This window comes from Pipra filicauda, unplaced genomic scaffold (genome assembly GCF_003945595.2).
Source record: "Pipra filicauda isolate LSUMZ 115617 unplaced genomic scaffold, ASM394559v2 scaffold176_size3548034_pilon, whole genome shotgun sequence".
NCBI lineage: Eukaryota > Metazoa > Chordata > Aves > Passeriformes > Pipridae > Pipra > Pipra filicauda.
Window position 1 is genome coordinate 870,608 of NW_024104283.1, and position 20,145 is coordinate 890,752.

General features: G+C 36.8%; 1 protein-coding gene across 4 annotated transcripts in view; it reads right to left on the minus strand.

Moving 5' to 3' along the window:
* The window catches only part of ATG5 (autophagy related 5), a 74,586-nt gene that overhangs the window by 38,314 nt on the left and 16,127 nt on the right, over nt 1–20,145 (minus strand). For all 4 annotated transcript variants that reach the window (XR_005562971.1, XM_027731672.2, XM_027731708.2 and 1 more), the window contains exons 4-5: nt 18,161–18,323; nt 3,534–3,628 (exon numbers count right to left, since the gene is read on the minus strand). Coding sequence is in view for 3 of the 4 variants with exons in the window: in XM_027731672.2 (XP_027587473.1) it covers nt 3,534–3,628; nt 18,161–18,323 (258 nt within the window). In the remaining variant the exon portion in view is untranslated. The remainder of the gene's footprint in view (nt 1–3,533; nt 3,629–18,160; nt 18,324–20,145) is intronic.

The window sequence follows — 20,145 nt, forward strand, 5'->3', positions numbered from 1 at the left end:
TGTTGAAAATTCAGGCCTACTATGTAATTAGGCAATAAAATTAAGAAACTACTCAAAATCCTCCAAAAATAGAAGCAAAGGAAATGCTCATTCCAGTACCATGGCATTTCCCAGTACCCAAATAAAGGAACAAGTGAAAAAACAATCCCAGATCATCCCCCTTTGGGCTGGCAAACATACAACAGCCAACCTGCCCCAGGCCAATTGCAACTCTAGAAATCTGAACTCAGAACTTGTCATCAAGAGTTTTCACGCATTTTCTTGCACATACTTTTGTCATTTTATTCCCAAGAATGAAATGCTATATACAACTTTAAATCTGATATACTCGTAGGGCAGACTCCAGAGGAAAGGTGGAAGATTGACAGGGAGAGGGCGAGCATGACATGGGCAGAGAGCAAGACACCAAAACTGGGGGATGAGTGCAAACTAAGTGTACAATAACTGAGACTCAGGGTGCTCTCATCTGCAGCGTCGGACAGCAGGCAGAGGTTCATCAGAGCAGTCACTATCAGCACGTAGAGACTCCTTTCCAGTGCCTGACTAATATGCCCTATCACAGTGCCCGGAGACAAAGACTGATGTAAACTTCCTGCCATCTATCAGTCATATAGTTTGTTCAATTAGACTGTACAACATCAGCTGGTCTTAAAAACATGGGAGAAAATTCTACAAGTCAAAATAGCTCTAGTACTGGACATGAAAAACAACACTTAAATTCAGAATATACTCAAAACATTACTATTATCTTCTCTCTTGCTATTAAAGAACAAGCGTAAAAAGCATTCAACAGTACTATCAGACAAAAAGGCAAAAAAGATTTTGTGCACCTGTCAAGTGAAAACAAAGCAGCTTACACCTCTGAAGGGATGAAGCGGGGAACTTTTTTTTTTTTACACAAAGTAAGTGTCACATAAATATAATCACTATTTTTAAACTGTCTCTGGTAGAAGAAGTTTCCACTTAAGTCAAAGTTTCTTCTGGTGCAAGTTCCATATTACACAGTTAACAGAATTTGACAGCTGGCAATACAATTTCCAAGATATCTAAGTTAACTTAAAATTGCAAACTATTTGATCCTTAGTGATACTCAGCCTTTTTCTTCACCATCTACAGTAGATACCAGGATTCTGGTCCAATCTAAGCTGCTATACTTAGAACAGGTGCTGGACAAGGGTTTTTAAAATTACCTGTGGTTAGTTTAGTTTTGACTTACCCAAGTACGATGCTCGTATTTTTGCCATCTCTTTCTCCCACACACACCATCAGATTTGGTCACCACAGGAGGCATGATTCATATTACTCTTTAGAAATGTATTTTAATAGACAAGCTTTACAATTGAAAGAGCTTTTGAGTTTTTAAAATAATCAATCCACTGAAAAACACATCAGATCACTTTACTGAATGCATTTTTTTCTGCAGCAACTTTGCTGTCACATTTAACTGCTACTAAGACTAATTTTCCTAGTTGATGTCATAATTTAATACATTTCTTTGGAGGAAAACAAGTTCATCCATCTCATGCTGACAAAAAACAATCTAGACAGCTCCCTTCACAGAATTTTCTTCTAATAATTTGGAGTAATGGAAGGTATGGAGACTAAGAGGAGGAAGTCTCCCTACTGAAGGCAATGCCTAGTCATTTCCTGCCATCCACCTGTATATTCTTAAGTATCTACAAGAATACCATGTGACAACACACAGGGAATAAACATCCACTGCAATAGAAACCCAGGTTAAATCAGGTATTTATGTAGGGATATAAAAGCAACTGATTAGAATGCAAAGCTGACTTCTACCAGCACTATTGGAAATTAAATGCATTCGGGGTAGGGGTTAAATACATCTTAAGAACATTTTAGAATCAGTTACTTCTACATATGAAAGTCTGTCACTAAGTACTGTAAAATTCCATTAAAACTATAGGAATTAACTCCCTGTTTGGAATTAAATTATAATCTCACCCTTTCTAAGACTTTTTGAAAATTCCTTTAAATACATAAAGCAGTAACCAGTACACAAACCAACAAACCAAACAAAAAAAGCTAGAAACACCTGCATCCACTTTTTTAAAAAGAGGAACATGACTAAAAATATTTACAAATACTAAGAGCAGCATTACTGAAAATAATATAAACCAACCTTCCCAAAAACTGTCTCAGCATCATTTTTATTTGTCTTTGGTGTTCTATTCTTAGATATTTTGGGTTTGAACTACAGCAACTAAGAGTTTCCAGTCGAAAAGATAATGAGAATCAAGACAAGTATTACTGGATAAAGGGACAGATTTTACCAAATTAGATTTTTTTTCTTCTTTTTTTTTAAAGCTTTACTAGCATGAAATCATTTGATATCAATGAAAGCCTCCCTCATGCCTTAAAGGTCTGCAACCCATTGACAGCAAAACCTCCATTTTGCAAACCCATTTATGTGATTTCTATGAAAAGATGTACAAAAACCCCACACCTATCAGAGAACAAGCAAACAACTTAGTCATCAGCCAAACAAAATGCTGTACTACTTTTCTTGATACATACTTTTTGATACTTATACAAACCTTGCCATCTGCTATGATCTCTGACAAAATAACTGACTTCCGTTCTCAATCTGAAGTTTCATTATGACAGTAAATGTCTTACATGTAACGTTAAAAGTTACTTCTATCCCACTGCAAGACTGTATAGGTATCTATGGTCATTATAACCTGTTATAAAGTAGTATCAGACTATTCAGTACCCTGAATAAAGGACCTTCTTTTGATAGCTACAGGTGTAAAACCTAAGGAGAAATAGATTAAAACATTCCAACAGAGCACAACTGTTTAATTTAGAGAGGCTACATGAGTTCTGTATAAGCTTTTAACCACACATAATTCTGAACTTTATTGTGACTTTAATGTTATAAAAACTAAGAGGATGGAAAAAAAATTGTAAGGATTCCAAGGAACATCTCCAAATAAACTGCTGAGAAAAATTGGGTGCTGGTGTATTAAAACAGAAAAAAACCAACATTCGAAGCTATGGATTGGATTGTAAGGTATACAATTAGAAGACAAAGGTAAGAACTAGATGCCAGACCTATGCCATTACTTTCACCTTAAAATGCCAACAAGAAAAGAGGCCTATATAGTGGTTGAGGGAAAAGTGTTGCTCCTGAAGTGTTTGACTGTGACCTTTCAGATGGCATTTTGCATCTAAAGCAGTCTTCACAGTTAGCAGTTATTTTTAATAACAGAATTAGATTTTTGGGGTATTTTATTTTTTTTTTAAAACAGACAAACATCATCTATACCAGCCTTAGCACATTCTCAAATATTACACATGACAACATGATGAATGGTTATTACCTATTACAATAAACATAGTCTACTTTGTTTGTTAATTCATGCAACATAAGGGTCCAGCAAATATGAACATACAAAGTTTTACCATAACGTTAGAAAAGAGAACACGTAATTCTACAAACAAATTATGATATATGACACCTCAGTGGAAGCATTTTGAAAAAGTGTCTTTATTTCATTGTCTCCTACCTGATAAATTCTAAAGGGGATGTATCGAAATCCATTATCTTCTGGAGGATACTCCATGAGTTTTCGATTTATTGCCCAAAACTGCTCAAATTTATCTGTGAAAGTAAAATTAGACTTTGTTAATATTAGTAACAAAAAAAATATTAATATATTCTTTTTCAGCTAAAAAAGGTAAATGACACATGATTGGAACAACATGAAAACTTTTCTTACAGAAGTTTGACCTATCTTTGAATTTATTTTCCCCACATTTCTCTTCCCTATTTTGCCTTAAGCCAAAGGTAGGTCATCTGCATTCTCCTATGAAAACAGTGATGTGGCAACTTATCAAACTGAAAGAGAAAGCAACCTGAATTCATATCTTATCTCCCACTGTTAAGGAAATATTGGGCCATAAATTATGGATTTCATTACCTCAATTAAGTGCCTGCTTCTCCACTTCCTGCTGCTACTGGTCTACACTCTCTCACAATTTGCTAAAAATATCTAATTGTTTTTAACTACAGATAAACAATAGGTGTAAAGTATAGAGAAACCAAAGCAAGAGAAAAACTTTGAGGCATTTACATTTGGATATGTAAATCTTAAAATAATCTGCAACAATGTATGATATAATCAGAAAATATACTGCCAGATTCATGACACAACCCAAAAGTAAAAGTTTATGCTTGAAACACAATTTTGTCATTATCCAAGTAACTAGTTTTAGTAAAATAGCCTGAGGCAGCACACCATTTCATCCTGTTCAGATATTACAAGAACTGAATAGTTTATTATGTTTCAAATGTATTGAGAACAGCATAGGTCTAAGACTAATAAAGGCTTTTATACATGCAAATCAATTATTCAAATCAAGCAAACAACTAATATCAGAAATGATAGAAAGGAACACAAAGAGCTAAGATGAATAGAGCTGTTGCTAGTCTTACTGGAGAAGGCAGCTTTATAAATGGGGAAAAGCAAAAGATCAATTTCCTTATAGGCCCTAACTCTCCAAGACACCAAAGTGGGTGCTTCTTCAGAAGAAACACAGAGTCTCCAATTTTCCCTCTTTGGCACAAGTCTCAAGAAGCTGGGTCATATACCCATGAGAGAATTCAGCCCCCCTGAAGCAAGGTGAAATTCAGAAATCTATTCACTGGACAAAGGTTCTGCCTGCTTCCGAAACTGCTGATAAAAATTGAAGCAACTGGACAAAACAAAAGGAGTTTGAGATTTGCTTCACTCCAGCATACTGCACAGATGCCTGTCAGTGCACTAAAAGGCATAGTTTAATATATATTGCGGGGTTTAACACATTGCTTTTCCTGACTGAATGTAACACAAGGCAAGAATTTCCAAGAAACTGTAAACAAACTCCTGCCAGGTATTCTGTAGGAGCATTTCCCAATACTTATCTCAGAAAGTACTTCCACACCCTTGTTTCCTCATTAGCAGCAAGTGCCTCTTGACAGGCACTTACCTGAGCTGCAGTCAGCACCACCATGCAGACACCTGCCCTAGATGACAAGCTGCCTGGACACAGGGTGTTACCCCATAGCTCACTGGGCTGGGAAGTTTAGGAAGTGGCAGTGACAGTGACAACCCTGGAGCAGAATGTACTCAAGCAATCCTGCATTTAGGAACCCCAGCCTACACAGTCAGAGGTTTAGCTTTACAATGTCTGGCACAAAGAATGACTGTCTCCTCCTCAGGAACTCTGTCAGTGGGAAAGTGAAGATTTAGCATAATTCCTTCATCCATGGAGACAGCACTGAGAACAGCTTACAGCTTTCACTATAAATGTATGGATAGGCATCCTACAGTAGGCATCAATCGATTTATACTTCAATTACTACTTCTGACTATAACTCAGTTGATAAAACTGTTATCGTGATACACAAAACAAAACAACTGAGACCTACTTAAGCTCGTGAGCTTCAGCAAACCTAAATAAGGAATCTACATATTTGGATATATCCTACTTTAAAAAAATAAACATTAACTACATTTACTTGTTTAACACTCATATTACAGTAATTAGGAAAGTTGGGTGAACAGCTTACTGTCCTCAAAATTCAACAGAGATAAGCGACACATCTTATGGATCAGAACTAGAAATTCTGAATAAATAACAGACTTATAAGACAAAGTATATTGACCCTTGTGGCATATACGGTAAACAAGTGAGCCTCTGAAAGACAAAAAACGTTAAACAATGGTAATGTGCAGTTAACTCACTTCTGTTCCTCATTCCAGCTTCCTTACCTCCCAGAAAGTATGCAGGTAATTTTATTTAAGGTAGGTAAATTTACAAAGTTGTATTTCTCAGATTATTCTCTGAACGCTCAGACAATGTTTACGACAATGTATTGTTTAAATTTCTAATAGTTTCTGTAGTTTCCAAATATAACAGCAATAAATCTGCCCTAACACAAACACATAAAATCCCCCAACCCCCCTTGAAAATATAAGTGAAAGGAGTCATCATTCTCCAATTTTCATGTCACAGTACCCCCTGTTTACGCAAAACAGACTTCAGGAAGCTATTAATGCTATGATGAGCTACAAGAACTAATCAGTTCATTGGCTAGAAACGACAAAGACAGAACGTGCTGGCCGGAACTTTGACAATCAAAACAAAACTGAGTTTTCATCAAGCCAGTAAACAAGGAAGAGTTCTCAAACTATCAGCAAAAGCATTTTACACACTTGTCTCCCTCCCTCCTGCTCGCTCCTGACAAGCTTATGCAGTCTGCATGATATTTAAACTACCATAACAGTCAAAACCAATTACTTTTTGTTTGCCACAATCCATCTGTTTTTAAGAAAGTGTTTGATTGAAGCATTAGTGAGTTTCTATATTAGCAAAAAACAGTACTTGCAAAAGACAGATGTTCATATCTGAATAACAATATTTCGTGGCTAGGTTTCGCGAACGAAGATTTGGGAAGGGCTCTACCCACGTTTGTTGCAAGCGCGTTGGTGGCTAAAAAGGCCAATACAAGATAGGCACGTCTGGTTGCAAAAGGCACAGCAGAAAGACTCCTTAGGTAGTAAATTCTGCAAGACACGGTTCTTTCTGCGTTCTTTTCTCCTCGAGAGTGATCCTGCGTGCGTTCTCAAAGGAGACAGCAGCATTATAGATGGTGTGTCTCCAGACCTCCCGACTGGAGGCCAGAGTAGACCATTTATGTTGATCAATGTGGCCAAGGCTGAGATGTTGTTTCAGGGAGTCCTTGTATCTTCTCTTCGGGGCTCCTCTCATGTGGTAGCCAGTGGCAAGTTCACCATAAAGCAAGATCTTAGGGAGGCGGTGGTCCTTCATCCTGGAGACGTGCCCTTCCCAACGCAGCTGTGTTCTCAGCAGCACAGCCTCAATACTTGTGACTGCTGCTTGTTCTAGAACAGACATATCAGTCGCATTATCTGACCAGTGGATGTTTAGGATTGTACAGAGGCAGCGTTGATGGAAGCGTTCTAGGAGTCGCAGGTGGTGGCGGTAGATGACCCATGATTCAGATCCATATAAGAGAGTAGACAGCACAATGGCTCTGTAAACACTGATCTTGGTACTTTTCTTCAAGTGTTTATTTCGCCAAATTCTTTTATGAAGTTTTCCGAAGGCACTATATGCCTTTGCTAACCTGTTGTCTATCTCTCCATCAATCTTACCATCTGAGGAGATGAGGTTACCTAGGTAATTAAACTGCTGGACTGATTTGAGCTCTGATTCGCCAATGGTGACATGGGGATGATGGAAGACTTCCTGAGGTGCAGGTTGATAGAGAACTTCTGTCTTCTTTAAGCTGACTTCCAGCCCAAAGAGCTCAGCAGCGTCTGCAAAGCAGGATGTTAAACGCTGCAGAGCTGCTTCTGTGTGAGCGACGAGGGCGGCATCATCAGCACAAACCAGCTCCCGGACAAAATGGTTTAAAGTCTTAGCATGGGCCTTCAGTCGCCTTAGGTTGAAAAGGCTTCCATCAGTACGATATCGAATGTAGATACCGTCCTGATCATCGAGGTCTGCCGTGGCCCTTTGGAGCATCATGCTGAAAAAGATTGTGAATAGGATTGGTGCGAGAACGCAGCCTTGTTTCACACCATTATAGTTATTAGAAAGGGCTCAGAAAGTGCATTGCCATAACTGACTTGGCCATGCTGATCCTCATGGAGTGAGATGATCATTTTAAGGAACTTGGGGGGACATCCTAAACATTCCAAAATCTGCCATAGACCTTTTCTGCTCACAGTATCAGAAGCCTTGGTGAGATCAACAAAGGTTACATAGAGATCTTTATTCTGTTCCCTACACTTCTCTTGCAGTTGTCTGAGAACAAATACCACGTCTGTGGTACTCCTGTTGGCTCTGAAACCACATTGGCTTTCAGGTAGAATTTCTTCTGCTATAGCAAGTATTAGTCTGTTCAAGAGTATTCTAGCCAGGATTTTGCCGGCAATGGAGAGCAGAGTAATGCCACGGTAATTTGAACAGTCTGCTTTAACTCCTTTCTTCTTATATAAAGTGATAAGTGATGATGACTACATCTCAAAGGTCTGATGGTAGTTTGCCGAGTTCCCAACAGCGCACCACAAACTCGTGACATTTAGCATGGAGTGCAAGGCCCCCATGTTTCCAGACTTCAGGTGGAATTTCATCAACCCCGGCTGCCTTGCCAATTTTCACCTGCTGTATGGCCTTGAGGGTTTCTCCTAAAGTGGGGGCAGTATCCAATTCATACTTCACCGGTTGTTGTGTGATGGACCGAATAGCTGAGTCTTGGACTACAATATTTAAAGTAACAACAATAAGATTCAAACAAAAGTGAGATTAGTGACAGTATAAAAGTTTCATATGACTCCACTAATATTTCTTAAACAAGAGATGATGGCTGCTATATAACTTTGCCTAAAATGAAATATAAAAATTTTCTCTCTGTATTTTATGTCAAAGATCAGAAAGTTAATAATCAAATAACTGAGGAGAGATGCAGTTGAAAAATGTATTAACCAAGTAACTTATATTTATAAATATTCATTATGAGAAATGCAGGCACTGAATGTCCAAATGCCAGACAGACATTAGCTTTCATTAGTACAGAGATGCACAGAATCTGAAAGCTTTGAAAACAATATTTACATATTTAGAACAAGTATGAGTTGGCAAAACTACAATGTCTAATCCATGAAAATAGATTCATTCATTCAGCACACAAATTCATTAAGCAACAAATTAAACCTCAAATATAAATTTACAAATACAGTATGCCACATTATGCATGTAGGGTTCAGAGACCTATCAGTGACATGATTCATGTCTTTAAAGTGCCCAGTAAAGCAGTTAAAAAAATTACTGTTACAGGAAAACATTTTGAGAATTGCTGTTTCCTCCATTAGGCAAGACTGGAGATCCTTTAGCAGTCACTGAAATTAATCCAAATTTATACCAGTTACATTAAAAAGTTCTTGGTAGTTCCATCATAGTTTAGTGTTAATAGAGAGTAACTGCTGAACCTTTTACTATTGAGCAGCGTTAACAAAGGATTAGTATAGGCTGAAAGCTGGGTCTCTTTTGCCCCTGAGTCTCCACCTGAAACATTCTTCAGAAAACCAGAAAAATTAATTTCACTCATGCTAACCTCTTACAGTCATTTTCTGAAACTTGAGTGCTGTTGTGCTTCAAACAACTTGAAATTTCATGTGGATCTTGATATTAGACACATCTCTTTCACCCGTCTGACTCCACAACAGGATGGATCACTGAGAGGGTAAAGGGCACTGCTCAAGTGCTTGCCATCAACATATGCATTGCACTGCAGCATAGCTTTAAATCTGCATACACAATTATGTGTATGGACAGCATGGAAAATTACATCTACAAACAATTTGCAATGAGACACTCTGGTAACAGCATACAGACAGTTAAAATCGAGATCCTACTGCAATATATTGGGCAAAAGAAATTCCCCCCCCACTTTAAACTTATCAACAGAAATACCTTAATAGTAAGGAATTACTTTGTTTCTATATTTGACAGAGATGCAACTGCTATCAGAGTACTCACTCTAGAATTGGATATACTTCAAGAAGGCTGTTGAGAGGGTTTAAATAACAGAAAGAATTAATGTAAAAACAAGGTAAAGAGTGCTTAAATTTAGAAAGGAAATTGTAATTCATGGTTTTTATATTCCAGTATCTTTTTAAAAAGCCAAAAAAGTGAACAAAATGGTGTAGCTCTCAGGATAGCACATATGCACAATTTTGTCTGGACTATTCAAGGTTTCTTCTTAAAACAATTTAGTGATATAAATTAAAAAAAAAAAAAGCTGCTTGGAATTAAATTGTATCTCTAGCTCTATACAAGCAATACCAATCTGCAGCTTGCATAAAAATGTGTCCAATCCTTAAGTTAAAAAATCACAACACTTGTCTGTTTTCAGTGGTTCACCACGTCTAACAACCACTGAAGTACTTGGGAAGAACCAACCATAGCATTAACTAAGAGACCAAAGACTCTCTAACTGATGTATAAGAACCACAGAAAAACTTTAGTTTGGAAGTGCCTTTGGAGGTCAAGCTTTGGAATAATAGCTCCTCCCACTGCCCCAAAAGACCTGCTTCCACAAAGTTAAATGAATTTAATTAAGGCCTTGCCCAGTCAAGTTTTGACTGTTCTCATGGGCTTCCACTCAAGCACTTTCATTCCCCTGCCTGGCTCACCCCTGGCCCCCTTCCCCAGTGTCTCATCAGACTTCCTCCTGTTGCACCTTTTAACTGTTTGTTCTTAGTAACTGCCTCCAATGCCAACAGAGACATGTCTGAGATGTGTCTGCCTTCATCTGCTCTACAAGCCTTTCTTTCAAGTAGTGGAAAGCAGCTATTAGATCTACCTTCAGCCTCTTCATCTTCAGTCTGAACAGGGCAGTTCCCCCCAGTCTCTAATAGAGCATATTCTCCAGCTCATAATAATCCTACCAGCACTCTGCTGAATTCTTTTCTGTTTGCCCACATTTCTTTTGTCCTGGGGTCCCAAAGAGGACATGACACTCCCAGGGCAGCTTTAGAAGTCCTGAGCCAAGGGCGGGACACAAGCACTAGAGCAACTCTATAGTTAATCTTCATTTATGCAACACCACACAACAGACTTTCCATTCAGCTTCTTGTTCACCATTACCCACTTCCACAAAGCCGCTTCCCAGTCAGTCCCTAGCCTGCCCCGACTAAGGGGATTTTTCCTGTCTCTGGTGCAGGACTTGTCTGTCAGCTCCAGGAGGCTCCAGCTGGCCTACTGCTCCAGCTCATCACAGTCCCTCTAAACGGCAGATCTGCTCTCCAGTCTACCAAGTGTTCCCACGAACATTTTCTTTCAGTCACTGACAAACTCACTAATGGTTTAACCCATCACACACATTACCCAATAAAGTGTAGAGTACAGAGAGCTACAGCTGCAAGTCAGGGATACAAAGTGTATTTCCTTAACGTTAAAACAAGTATATTTTCTACCAACTCATGCTCTAACAAGCATTGCTTTTAACTGGTACAGCCAAAAAAGAATCTTCTCAAAATGCAGTATAAATTCTACTTCCACATTGTTTCCAAGAAGACTCAGACTCTGCACACATATGTAATTGTTCTCACTGGTGAGTATTTGTAACAAATTTTATAAAAAGTAAATTTTGTGTGGTATGCCTCAAGCATGAAGGAGCTTTGTTCATGAAAGATAAATATTTTAAACACTTTAAAGTAATTACTGTGCTATTCAGAAACACTACTTACAGCTGATTGCTATAATTTCTTAGCTATTTAAAGACCTGTCTCTAAATTACTAAGTCCACCTAAACTCACCGTTCTTCTTCTTGTACAATAAAAACACGGATAATTAGAACTATCAAGGACTTCATGAAGACTCACATACGTATTTGACTCTTGCTGACTACTACAGTTCAGTGACAGCCTTTATAAGAACACAGTTTGAAATACTGATATGGCATCACTAAGATTTTTTTTTTATTTTCCATTTTACACATTGGCACAGTTAAAACATTCTTGATATTAAACACTTAGGTTACTTGGGTATTTTGAAAAATCACAGTATGTAACACAAATCCACCACCGAAGAGGAAACGCAAGTTTACTAAACTTTTTAGACTATCTTCACACATGAGTAACTATCAGATATGCAGAGACAGGACCTTAGAACTGTTTTGACTTTATGTGGCAGAAGCTACAGAAATATGTGAAAATATTCTTCACATTGCAGATAGTAAAGTTACAAAATTCAACATGAATGTACATATCTGAGGTAGTCATAATCTTGCCTTGCAATTATGTAACAGTCATTATGGGAAATATCTGCACCACACCATGTGCCCATTAATCTCACATACACTCCAAATTCATGTTCAGCTGGCAGGAAAGCAGCAGCAGTTGCAAAATTTGAACGTAAAAAACAAATAGGCTTTCTTTGACGCATCCATGCTAAATCAGACACGGATTCTCCGCAAAAGTAAATGTCGTGATAACGACCTCAGGTATAGTAATTGTCAAGTACAGTGGTATGGGCTTCAAGGTTGGCTACCTAAGTCTGCCACTCCCTTTTTAGTACTATTATCACGTAAATAAATCAAGTCAATTCAACTCTGCTTGCCTATACGCGCTATAACTTCCAACGGCAGCGTCTACAACCAGAGAACAATTAGGACAAACTTCTTTATGTCTAGTTAGCTGTAAACTATAGTTTAAAAAAATATTAATTTATAAGCTGCACTATAAATTGAGTTACAGATGCAACCTGAGAAAAAAAGGGGGTATCCCCCTCCTAATACTATATGACTAGGTTTGAGATCAGTATATTTAATACATTTATGCTGTAATTTATCCAGTAGTTTTTATAGCAAAGTAGTGTTCTGAAGATAAAGAAATAAGAGCACATTGCTTAAGTTTTGCAGGTTAAAAGGACATCTTGAAAATTGTATGAGAAACCACTCTTCAGATTATTTATCAGATCCAGAAATGCCTTTTCCCCCTGCTTTCTTCTAACATACACAAGGGATCTATATCTTAACAACATTCTTTTCACTTCCTACAGGTACTTACAAAACAGAAGTTTTACTTTAAATACATTGTTTCCTTAACACCACCTCCCTTCATTTCTAGGTTACCAGTTTACCTGAAAAAGGTTTAGGGGAGAAAAAAATCATCAAGCTGAACTACTTCCTTTATTCAAATATGAAAATGTATATATCCTACAAAATCTAAGCTTTCTGTGTACTCAAAAAGCAGGTGATCTCAGTAAGTATTGTCACTCTAAAAAGAAAGCTCTGATGACAAACAAGTGTAATCCATTTTTGAAACACATAACCCACAGGTTGTGTAGGAATAAAGCAGCAGGGCTTGTTACAGACTTCCCTGAGTAAGTCAAAAGGAAAAGGACTTCTGACAATTTTACTCATCCTCCAGCTCTCTACTCCAAGTCTAGACAGCCTTAATATTTTGATTTCTTCGTCTCCTAATTATGCTCTCTTTATATACAAGAAAACAGAGCAGCACAACACCATATGACTTGCTAACCTACTTTACTTACTCTGTACTATGCTTTTTCTAAAATAAAGCTTTTCTTGACAGGAACCTTTACATTAATGTATCTGTCAAATTCAGGAGTGTACTAGTAGAAAGTAACTTAGAAGCATTTTAAACTGCAAAACAAAAGCCCCTCAATAACTAAAGAATGTCAATTTTAAAAGTAAAGTCTGTTTTTTACAGATATTTAACTTTGAATTTTAGTTAGACCTTAACATATCTTGCAGGAAATGACTTATTTTGAGGCTAAGAGGAGGAAAGAAAACAGGAGGCAATAAAAAGAAACCTCCAAGTTTGCTCCCTCCGAGTGTAATGGTTTTCATTAGACGCATGGACATCTAACGTAAGATGGTGAAAACACTAGAAAGCATCTAGCTCTGTCTACCTATGTCTAGGCAACCTGCTCATGTTAGAGACTTCAGTATAAAGGAGGATTGTGAATGCTGTGTTATCTTTTGCTTTCCTCCCTTCTCTGCCTTCATGCACTTCTCGTCCTCCTTTGACACCTACTGCTTCTCAATACCCTCGAAGAGAGCAGCCCTGCTCTGCCCTCGCTTGAGAGCAGAGAAGAGAAAGCTGAGGGGGGAATGCAGGCTGACATCAATTCCCCACCTTTGCACTGCAACAAAGGGCAGCTATGCAAGTAGGCACCAAGCCAGCACAGCAGGGTAATAAGACAAAAATCAGTTTTGGGGGGATGGTAGTTCAGACTCTTGATACTGCACCCATACCGGTGGAGCACTGGCTTAGTCATTTGTGCAGAAAGGATAACAAGCCAGTAAACACTGATGAACTAACAGTTAAGTTTAGGTCACAATCCATTACCAGAAAAACCACCACAACCAACCAAACCCTAAACAAAACCCACTGCCATGGAAAAGAAAAAAACAAAAACATCCATGTGAAGGCCTGTTCTGACACAGCTGTTCATTCTGCAGGTCCAGCCTGCCCAAATCCAGCCCCTCTTCAGCACCAAATCAGCACCAGGCTGACTTTGTGCAGAGCTATCTGAATGTGTCTACATTGCACCTCCTCAGTTCCATAACATCAGCAAACCGATGCTGTGTGTATGCCATAATATTTTAACTCCAGGAAAAGCAGGCACTGAGGCTAATTATAAGGTGATATGATGCATTTTGAGAAATTTTTAACTACCAGCCCAAGAAGGCAATGATCTTTTTTAAAAACCTCTTTTAATCAATACAACCATTTTCAAAGCTCAAAAGAATTGTTTAATCTTTCTTCACAGTTAACCAAACCTCCACAGATGGAACACAGAAAGAAATTCTCATTTTGGTAGCAATACAGGAAGAAGAAAAAAAGATGGCTTTGTGATTTAAAAACTAATGGCTTGTTCGTTCATTCTTCTGATAAACTTCTGAGGATTTTCTAAGCATATAGTGCTTAAATCAATTTTCAAATGATCAGTTGAGATTGTTCAGCTACCAAAGCATGTTTATCATGAGGTAAAGAACAGCGAGTTCAAACTTGAGTGAGCCATGTGTACATAGCACTAGAGATGCTGGTATTGTAAGACACTTCCTTTTTCTCAGTTCAAACATTTCTAAACAGGAACGTGACAATCCAGAAGAAAGACGATTTCTGCCTCTCAAAAACCCAAGAATAGTTTAGATAAAATTTAGAACTAAAATCAAGACACAGGACTGATTCTGCCTGACAAGAAAGAGATCTCATGCATTAAAAGATAAAATACTCTACATTCTGAATGCTTGCAGGATTTTTCTTCTTTAGCAAGAACAATTCAATATGGCCACTTAACTTTTGGTAAGCCCTACAGCATGAATGAGCATTACATTCTTTTTCCATAGTATTTTCAGTAATGACTCAATTATATTTTATAATATATAAAAGAAGACTTAAAGTTGTTATGAATTTTTACTATTTCCCCCACTCATGTATCAGAAATACCAAGTCTAGTCTTCACTGGTCATAAAGGATGCCTGTGAAAATTTCAGACTATGGTTGCTTATGTCGCTCCACAACTGATAAAAAGCAGATGTGTTCAATCTAAATTCCCTCATTTATCAGAACCATTATATACTGAAGTTACAGATACTAATTCTTTGAACTGTGCAAAATAATACAGTTCTCCCCCTAAAAACAGTGGAGAATTCAGTTGTTTGATCCTGAGTCATCAGTAGACCCACAGAGTCTTACTGTTTCAAAGCTGAAAGCCTTTATTTTTCCACTCAAAAGGCAAGAAGAAAAGAAAACACTCACTTGAAAATCCTCTTTATCCACGATAAAAATGGCCATAACTCTATTAAAGAAAAAACAGCAGAAACATTTTCCATGAATTCTGACCAAAGAATTTTAACAATTCTTACACAGGAACAAAGGTCAGTACAGATATATAGTCTGCTTTTATCACTTCCCTACCACAGTCACACATCCATGACACTGGTCAAAAAGTACCTGTCCCAAAGAATTGTTGCAGTGAAGAAATATCAGGTTTATGGACAAAAATAGGCTAACTGAAGTCTGAAGAACAAGAAAAAACACAGCACAAGATAGAAGAGTATGTTTACTTTTCTAATTTGGTAGCAGATAACACAAAACCAGAAATGGCAGCAGGAGGGATGTAAAGGTTGTTATGAATAACTACCAGCTGTTACCAGCACAAGATTTTCCCACAAATTCACTACTACAGCTCTTCCCTTAAAAGCCATCTAGAGGCAAACTGTTAAGTTTCACATGCTACCCTGTTCAAGTACTTGCTTCTCAGCAGAAACATTTATACCAAATTATACATTAATTGATAGTTACATTTCTCCAAATAAGCAAAATTGGATTTTTTTCCCCAAAAATTTAAGTTTAACAGATGCTGTAAGTATTGCTATCACTTGTTAAACAAATAACAGTTCCTATATTTAAGAACTGAAGAAAATTGTTTGAAGTTTCACAGAAAAAACAACCTGCAGATGTATCTTTACTTACAAAGCAGGTATCACAAATGCTACTTTCTTTTCTTTTTTGTGGTCATTCATTCTGTTTCACAAAGGAGTTTAAAATTATAACATCTCAAACAAAAGCCTATAAGAACATATTGAAAGATACAACATACTTAAAAAGAGTTTTCTTGGTTTCACAAGCTTTTCTTGTTTCTCTTTTATGAAGAGTTGAGAAATTAAAATTAGCATTTGAAAGTATTCAAAACATTGCTTAAACTTCTCATTTACGTGTCAGATTCCACAGGTGCAATTTCTTACTAAGTACAGTGAAACCTTCTTGAAATTAACCTTGCTGGGCAACCTCTGTTCCTAACGTGATAGAGCAAAACAGAAAAATTCTGGTTTCCGTACAACTGAAGATATTCTTAGACAAATAATCAACTAAAAGATATAGCCTAAGATGAGCATGGAAAAAACCATGCTGTGTATCTGTCATTTTACCTTACATATTGAGAGTATCAAGGTTCTATAACTTCTGGTTAAGAAAAGAATCTTAACTCGTACTGTTTCATCATGTCAGTCATTATTATACTCATCTTGTAACTCATTATACTCACAGTGTAACTCATGTTAGAGGTCTTTTAGCCTTCATTTTAAAAAGTATTAATAAAAAGAGCACATAAAACGCACTGCCTGGAACACCTGAGTACTGGGACAAAGTGACAGAATTTCTTTTTGCAATAAAGCTAATAATTTTTTAAATAGAAAACAAAATTATGCTTACATAGCATTTTGCACCTCAAACTAAACTGCTTGCAAGACAAATACTATTATAACAAAATACTTCTTTTCTACAGCATTATTAAAATTGCATTTTAAATTGACTTGTAATGACATAAGCTTTAGGGAAATATCTATTTTTATACTGATTCTGCCTTTCATTGGACCAAAACTCTTATTTACTGTTAATTCACAAAAGTGAACATATTATCAGTCAGTTTGCTGACTAGTACTTATACAATACAGAATCTCTCAAGAAGTACTTGGAATTGAACTAGATAAAGTGTAATTTCTTACTTGCTAAGTTTTTGCAGGTATGTATGGCCTCCCTCAAGATCTTACCACTCAAATGGCAAATTAAGATAATCCCACAATTTCTAACTCTTACTCAATTAAATAAGAAAATAGAAATCAGAGTTTCTAATAAGCATTCATCTCCAAAATTATCACAGAAGTGATAATTTCAACTTCCATATGAAAGGCAATGCCACTAAACAACAATAAAAAAAAAAAAGAAACCCCCCCACTCACTAAATACACACATTAAACCCAAACTACCTTAGAGTCTCCTTGTCTAAAGCAAATGCATGATTCAAGTCTTCTTGCATTCAAAGGTTCTTCTGTTTCATTTAATCTTTCTTATACACACATGGGAATATGTTAATTCTAAGCATTTAGTATTTTGTATCAGAACACAGAATAAACACCTTCATGTTTACAGTAAAATGTTACCATTAAATAAATTTACTAGTGATAACAAATGACAGCTTCAGGGGATGAGAAAAATGCAATGAAAGTGGCATTAGCACCCATTCTACAGAGCAGTTTCTGAAATACTTACAAAAGCTTTTCAATTTAAAGGACTCTAAGAATCATAACAAGGGAAGACACTACAAACAAAAGAAGTTTTATTTTGCACTGCAATACAGATTCATGCCATCTGTGCAAAATAAGAACACTTTTATAAAATCCTCTAGGAGACAATCTCTTCTTTATGGTCCAAGATCGCTAATACTGAGCACGTAACACACCAAGTGTCTCCCAAAAAGTATGTTAAACAACATTTATCTATTTTGATTTTTCCTAATTCTGGTTTGTTAAAACAGTCACAACCCAATCTAGTTCCTCGAATAACTCAAGCCACATTTGAATTATCACCAAAATGACGACTTTAGTTAAAAAAACAAACAAACAAAAAACAAACAAACACAAACAAACAAACAAAAACCACCAAAACTATCAATGCTTTCCATGACATTAGATAAAAATTCTGCAGAACAATGACATTTTATATCCCCCAGCACAACTCCAATTTGAAAAAATATTTATTAGCTTGCTAGACTTAAATATAATTAATACTTGATGTGTTGTATTTACCATTCTGTAACCCCATCCACAGTTGCTTATGATCCTTTTTTTGCATCTCATTGATGACTTGACTTTTGTGCTTTAAAGCATCTGCTTCTTTTATACAAGCCATAAAATGAGCTTCAATCACATCCTTAGAATGGCAGTGTAGAAGATCCTTTTCTGGAAAATTCTACAAAGAGAAATGATAGATCAAGAGAAATAACTGCATCACATATCTTGGATGATGAAGAATAAATGATAATTTAAAACAGGCATATATTTATGCAAAAGAAGCATACTGGAATCTTCTACTTTATTGGAAGAATGTAACAACCATCCACTCTGCTGAAAAGAAACAGTTCGCAGTGAAAATGTTTCAGGAAAAATAAAAGCTGAACAATTTTCTGTAAAAACAGAATTTTAACATATTTTCAAGCAGATGTTCAATTCTCAGGCAACAAACAGGAGAAAATGGGGGGAAGTAAATGACAAGCATCTAATTCATACTGACTCTCAGTGGTAGTTTATCACCCCTTTCTATGTAGGCCCTTGAAAAATGTTTCCTCCAAGTAGTATCATCCACATATATGAACTACAGCATATTTCCACTTACAAACATTTTTCCTGAGAGATACTGGAAATCCTTGTCAGCTCCAACTTTACCTAATCCATGTGACTATTGCTAGCTCTTGTGACTTGATTCTATACCCCTTTTATTTAGTTAGGGCTGGTACACTGCATTCAGCATCACAAATGCACAGCTACCATTCCTCACGTAACTCTTATCCCCTCAGTAAATGACAACTACCTCTCCTAATTAATTTATTAAGGAATTATAGTAGTAAATCTTGTTCAGGTACTAAAAATATTTCTTTGGAAATTAACTGATCAGAAGTCCTGCACTGTAAAGGCATACAGTTGTGGTTGTTCTTCCTCTAACTTTTCTTTTATCATCACTTACTATCACTTGCGTTTTTATAATAACATAAATACTCATTACCACAAATCCATTACCTTTAGTTATTACAAGTTTTAAAACCCAGTCTATTTTATTCCCTTCTTATTCATCTTATTTTCACAGTTGCTTATGATCATACTGAACTGAGCAAACCTCAGAGCCAAAACAGAGCGGTGGCATCATCAGTACTCCCTTCCATAACAAGGGCTTGCCACATTTTTATACTTTAATTCTCATCCTATTCCACCAGAGGCCCTTTCCTCTTAATCCACTACAAATTAGCACTTCAAAAAGCTTTTGTGAGGGACTGTCAAAACCATTTTGGAATATAAGTACATATAATGGGATATTTTTCAAAAGCCTTTACAACATATTTAACACATTGCAGTAGGAGCAATGTAACACTGCAAAAAACCCCATACCTTCACTCCTCCACATAAACCCAGGAAAAAATAGTGAAAAATGCTTCAAAATAGAGGAACCCGAAATATGAAAAACTCACTACCAGTAGGCAATGTGAAAGGGAGCTGAGGACTGCCTTTCCTGAAGGAAGTTCTGAGGACAACAGTGATAGTTCCCTCCTGATTAGGTTATTGAAAAGAGTTGGAAATTAAATAATTGAATTTTACATAGGGATTTCTCCTTATGAACCCAAACTCGGGAAACTGCGGATCAAAAGGTTATTCTCCAAAAACAGGGCCATAAAGCAAAGAGAAGACTGTTAGTCTCTTTTCCACTAAAGTTTATGTGGTCTGGTGTTGAAGTAGCAAAGGGAGCGCTGTTGTTACTTAGGACCAATGTATGTTAAGCTGACTAGAAATCTAAGGACAGAGGTAAATCTGGTTTCTCATATGAGAATGGCCAAGTATAAAGACATTAAACAGGACAGAACAATAAGGAAAGTTCTTCTAGGGCAGACCTCACTCCCATTTTATCCTATAAAGCTGAATGTCTCAGCATAATTGGGCCCAAGATTACTAGAAAAACATTACTGGGATTGTTATTTTCCAATTGACATCTGCATAGGCCTGTAAAATACTTTCAGAAGTTCACT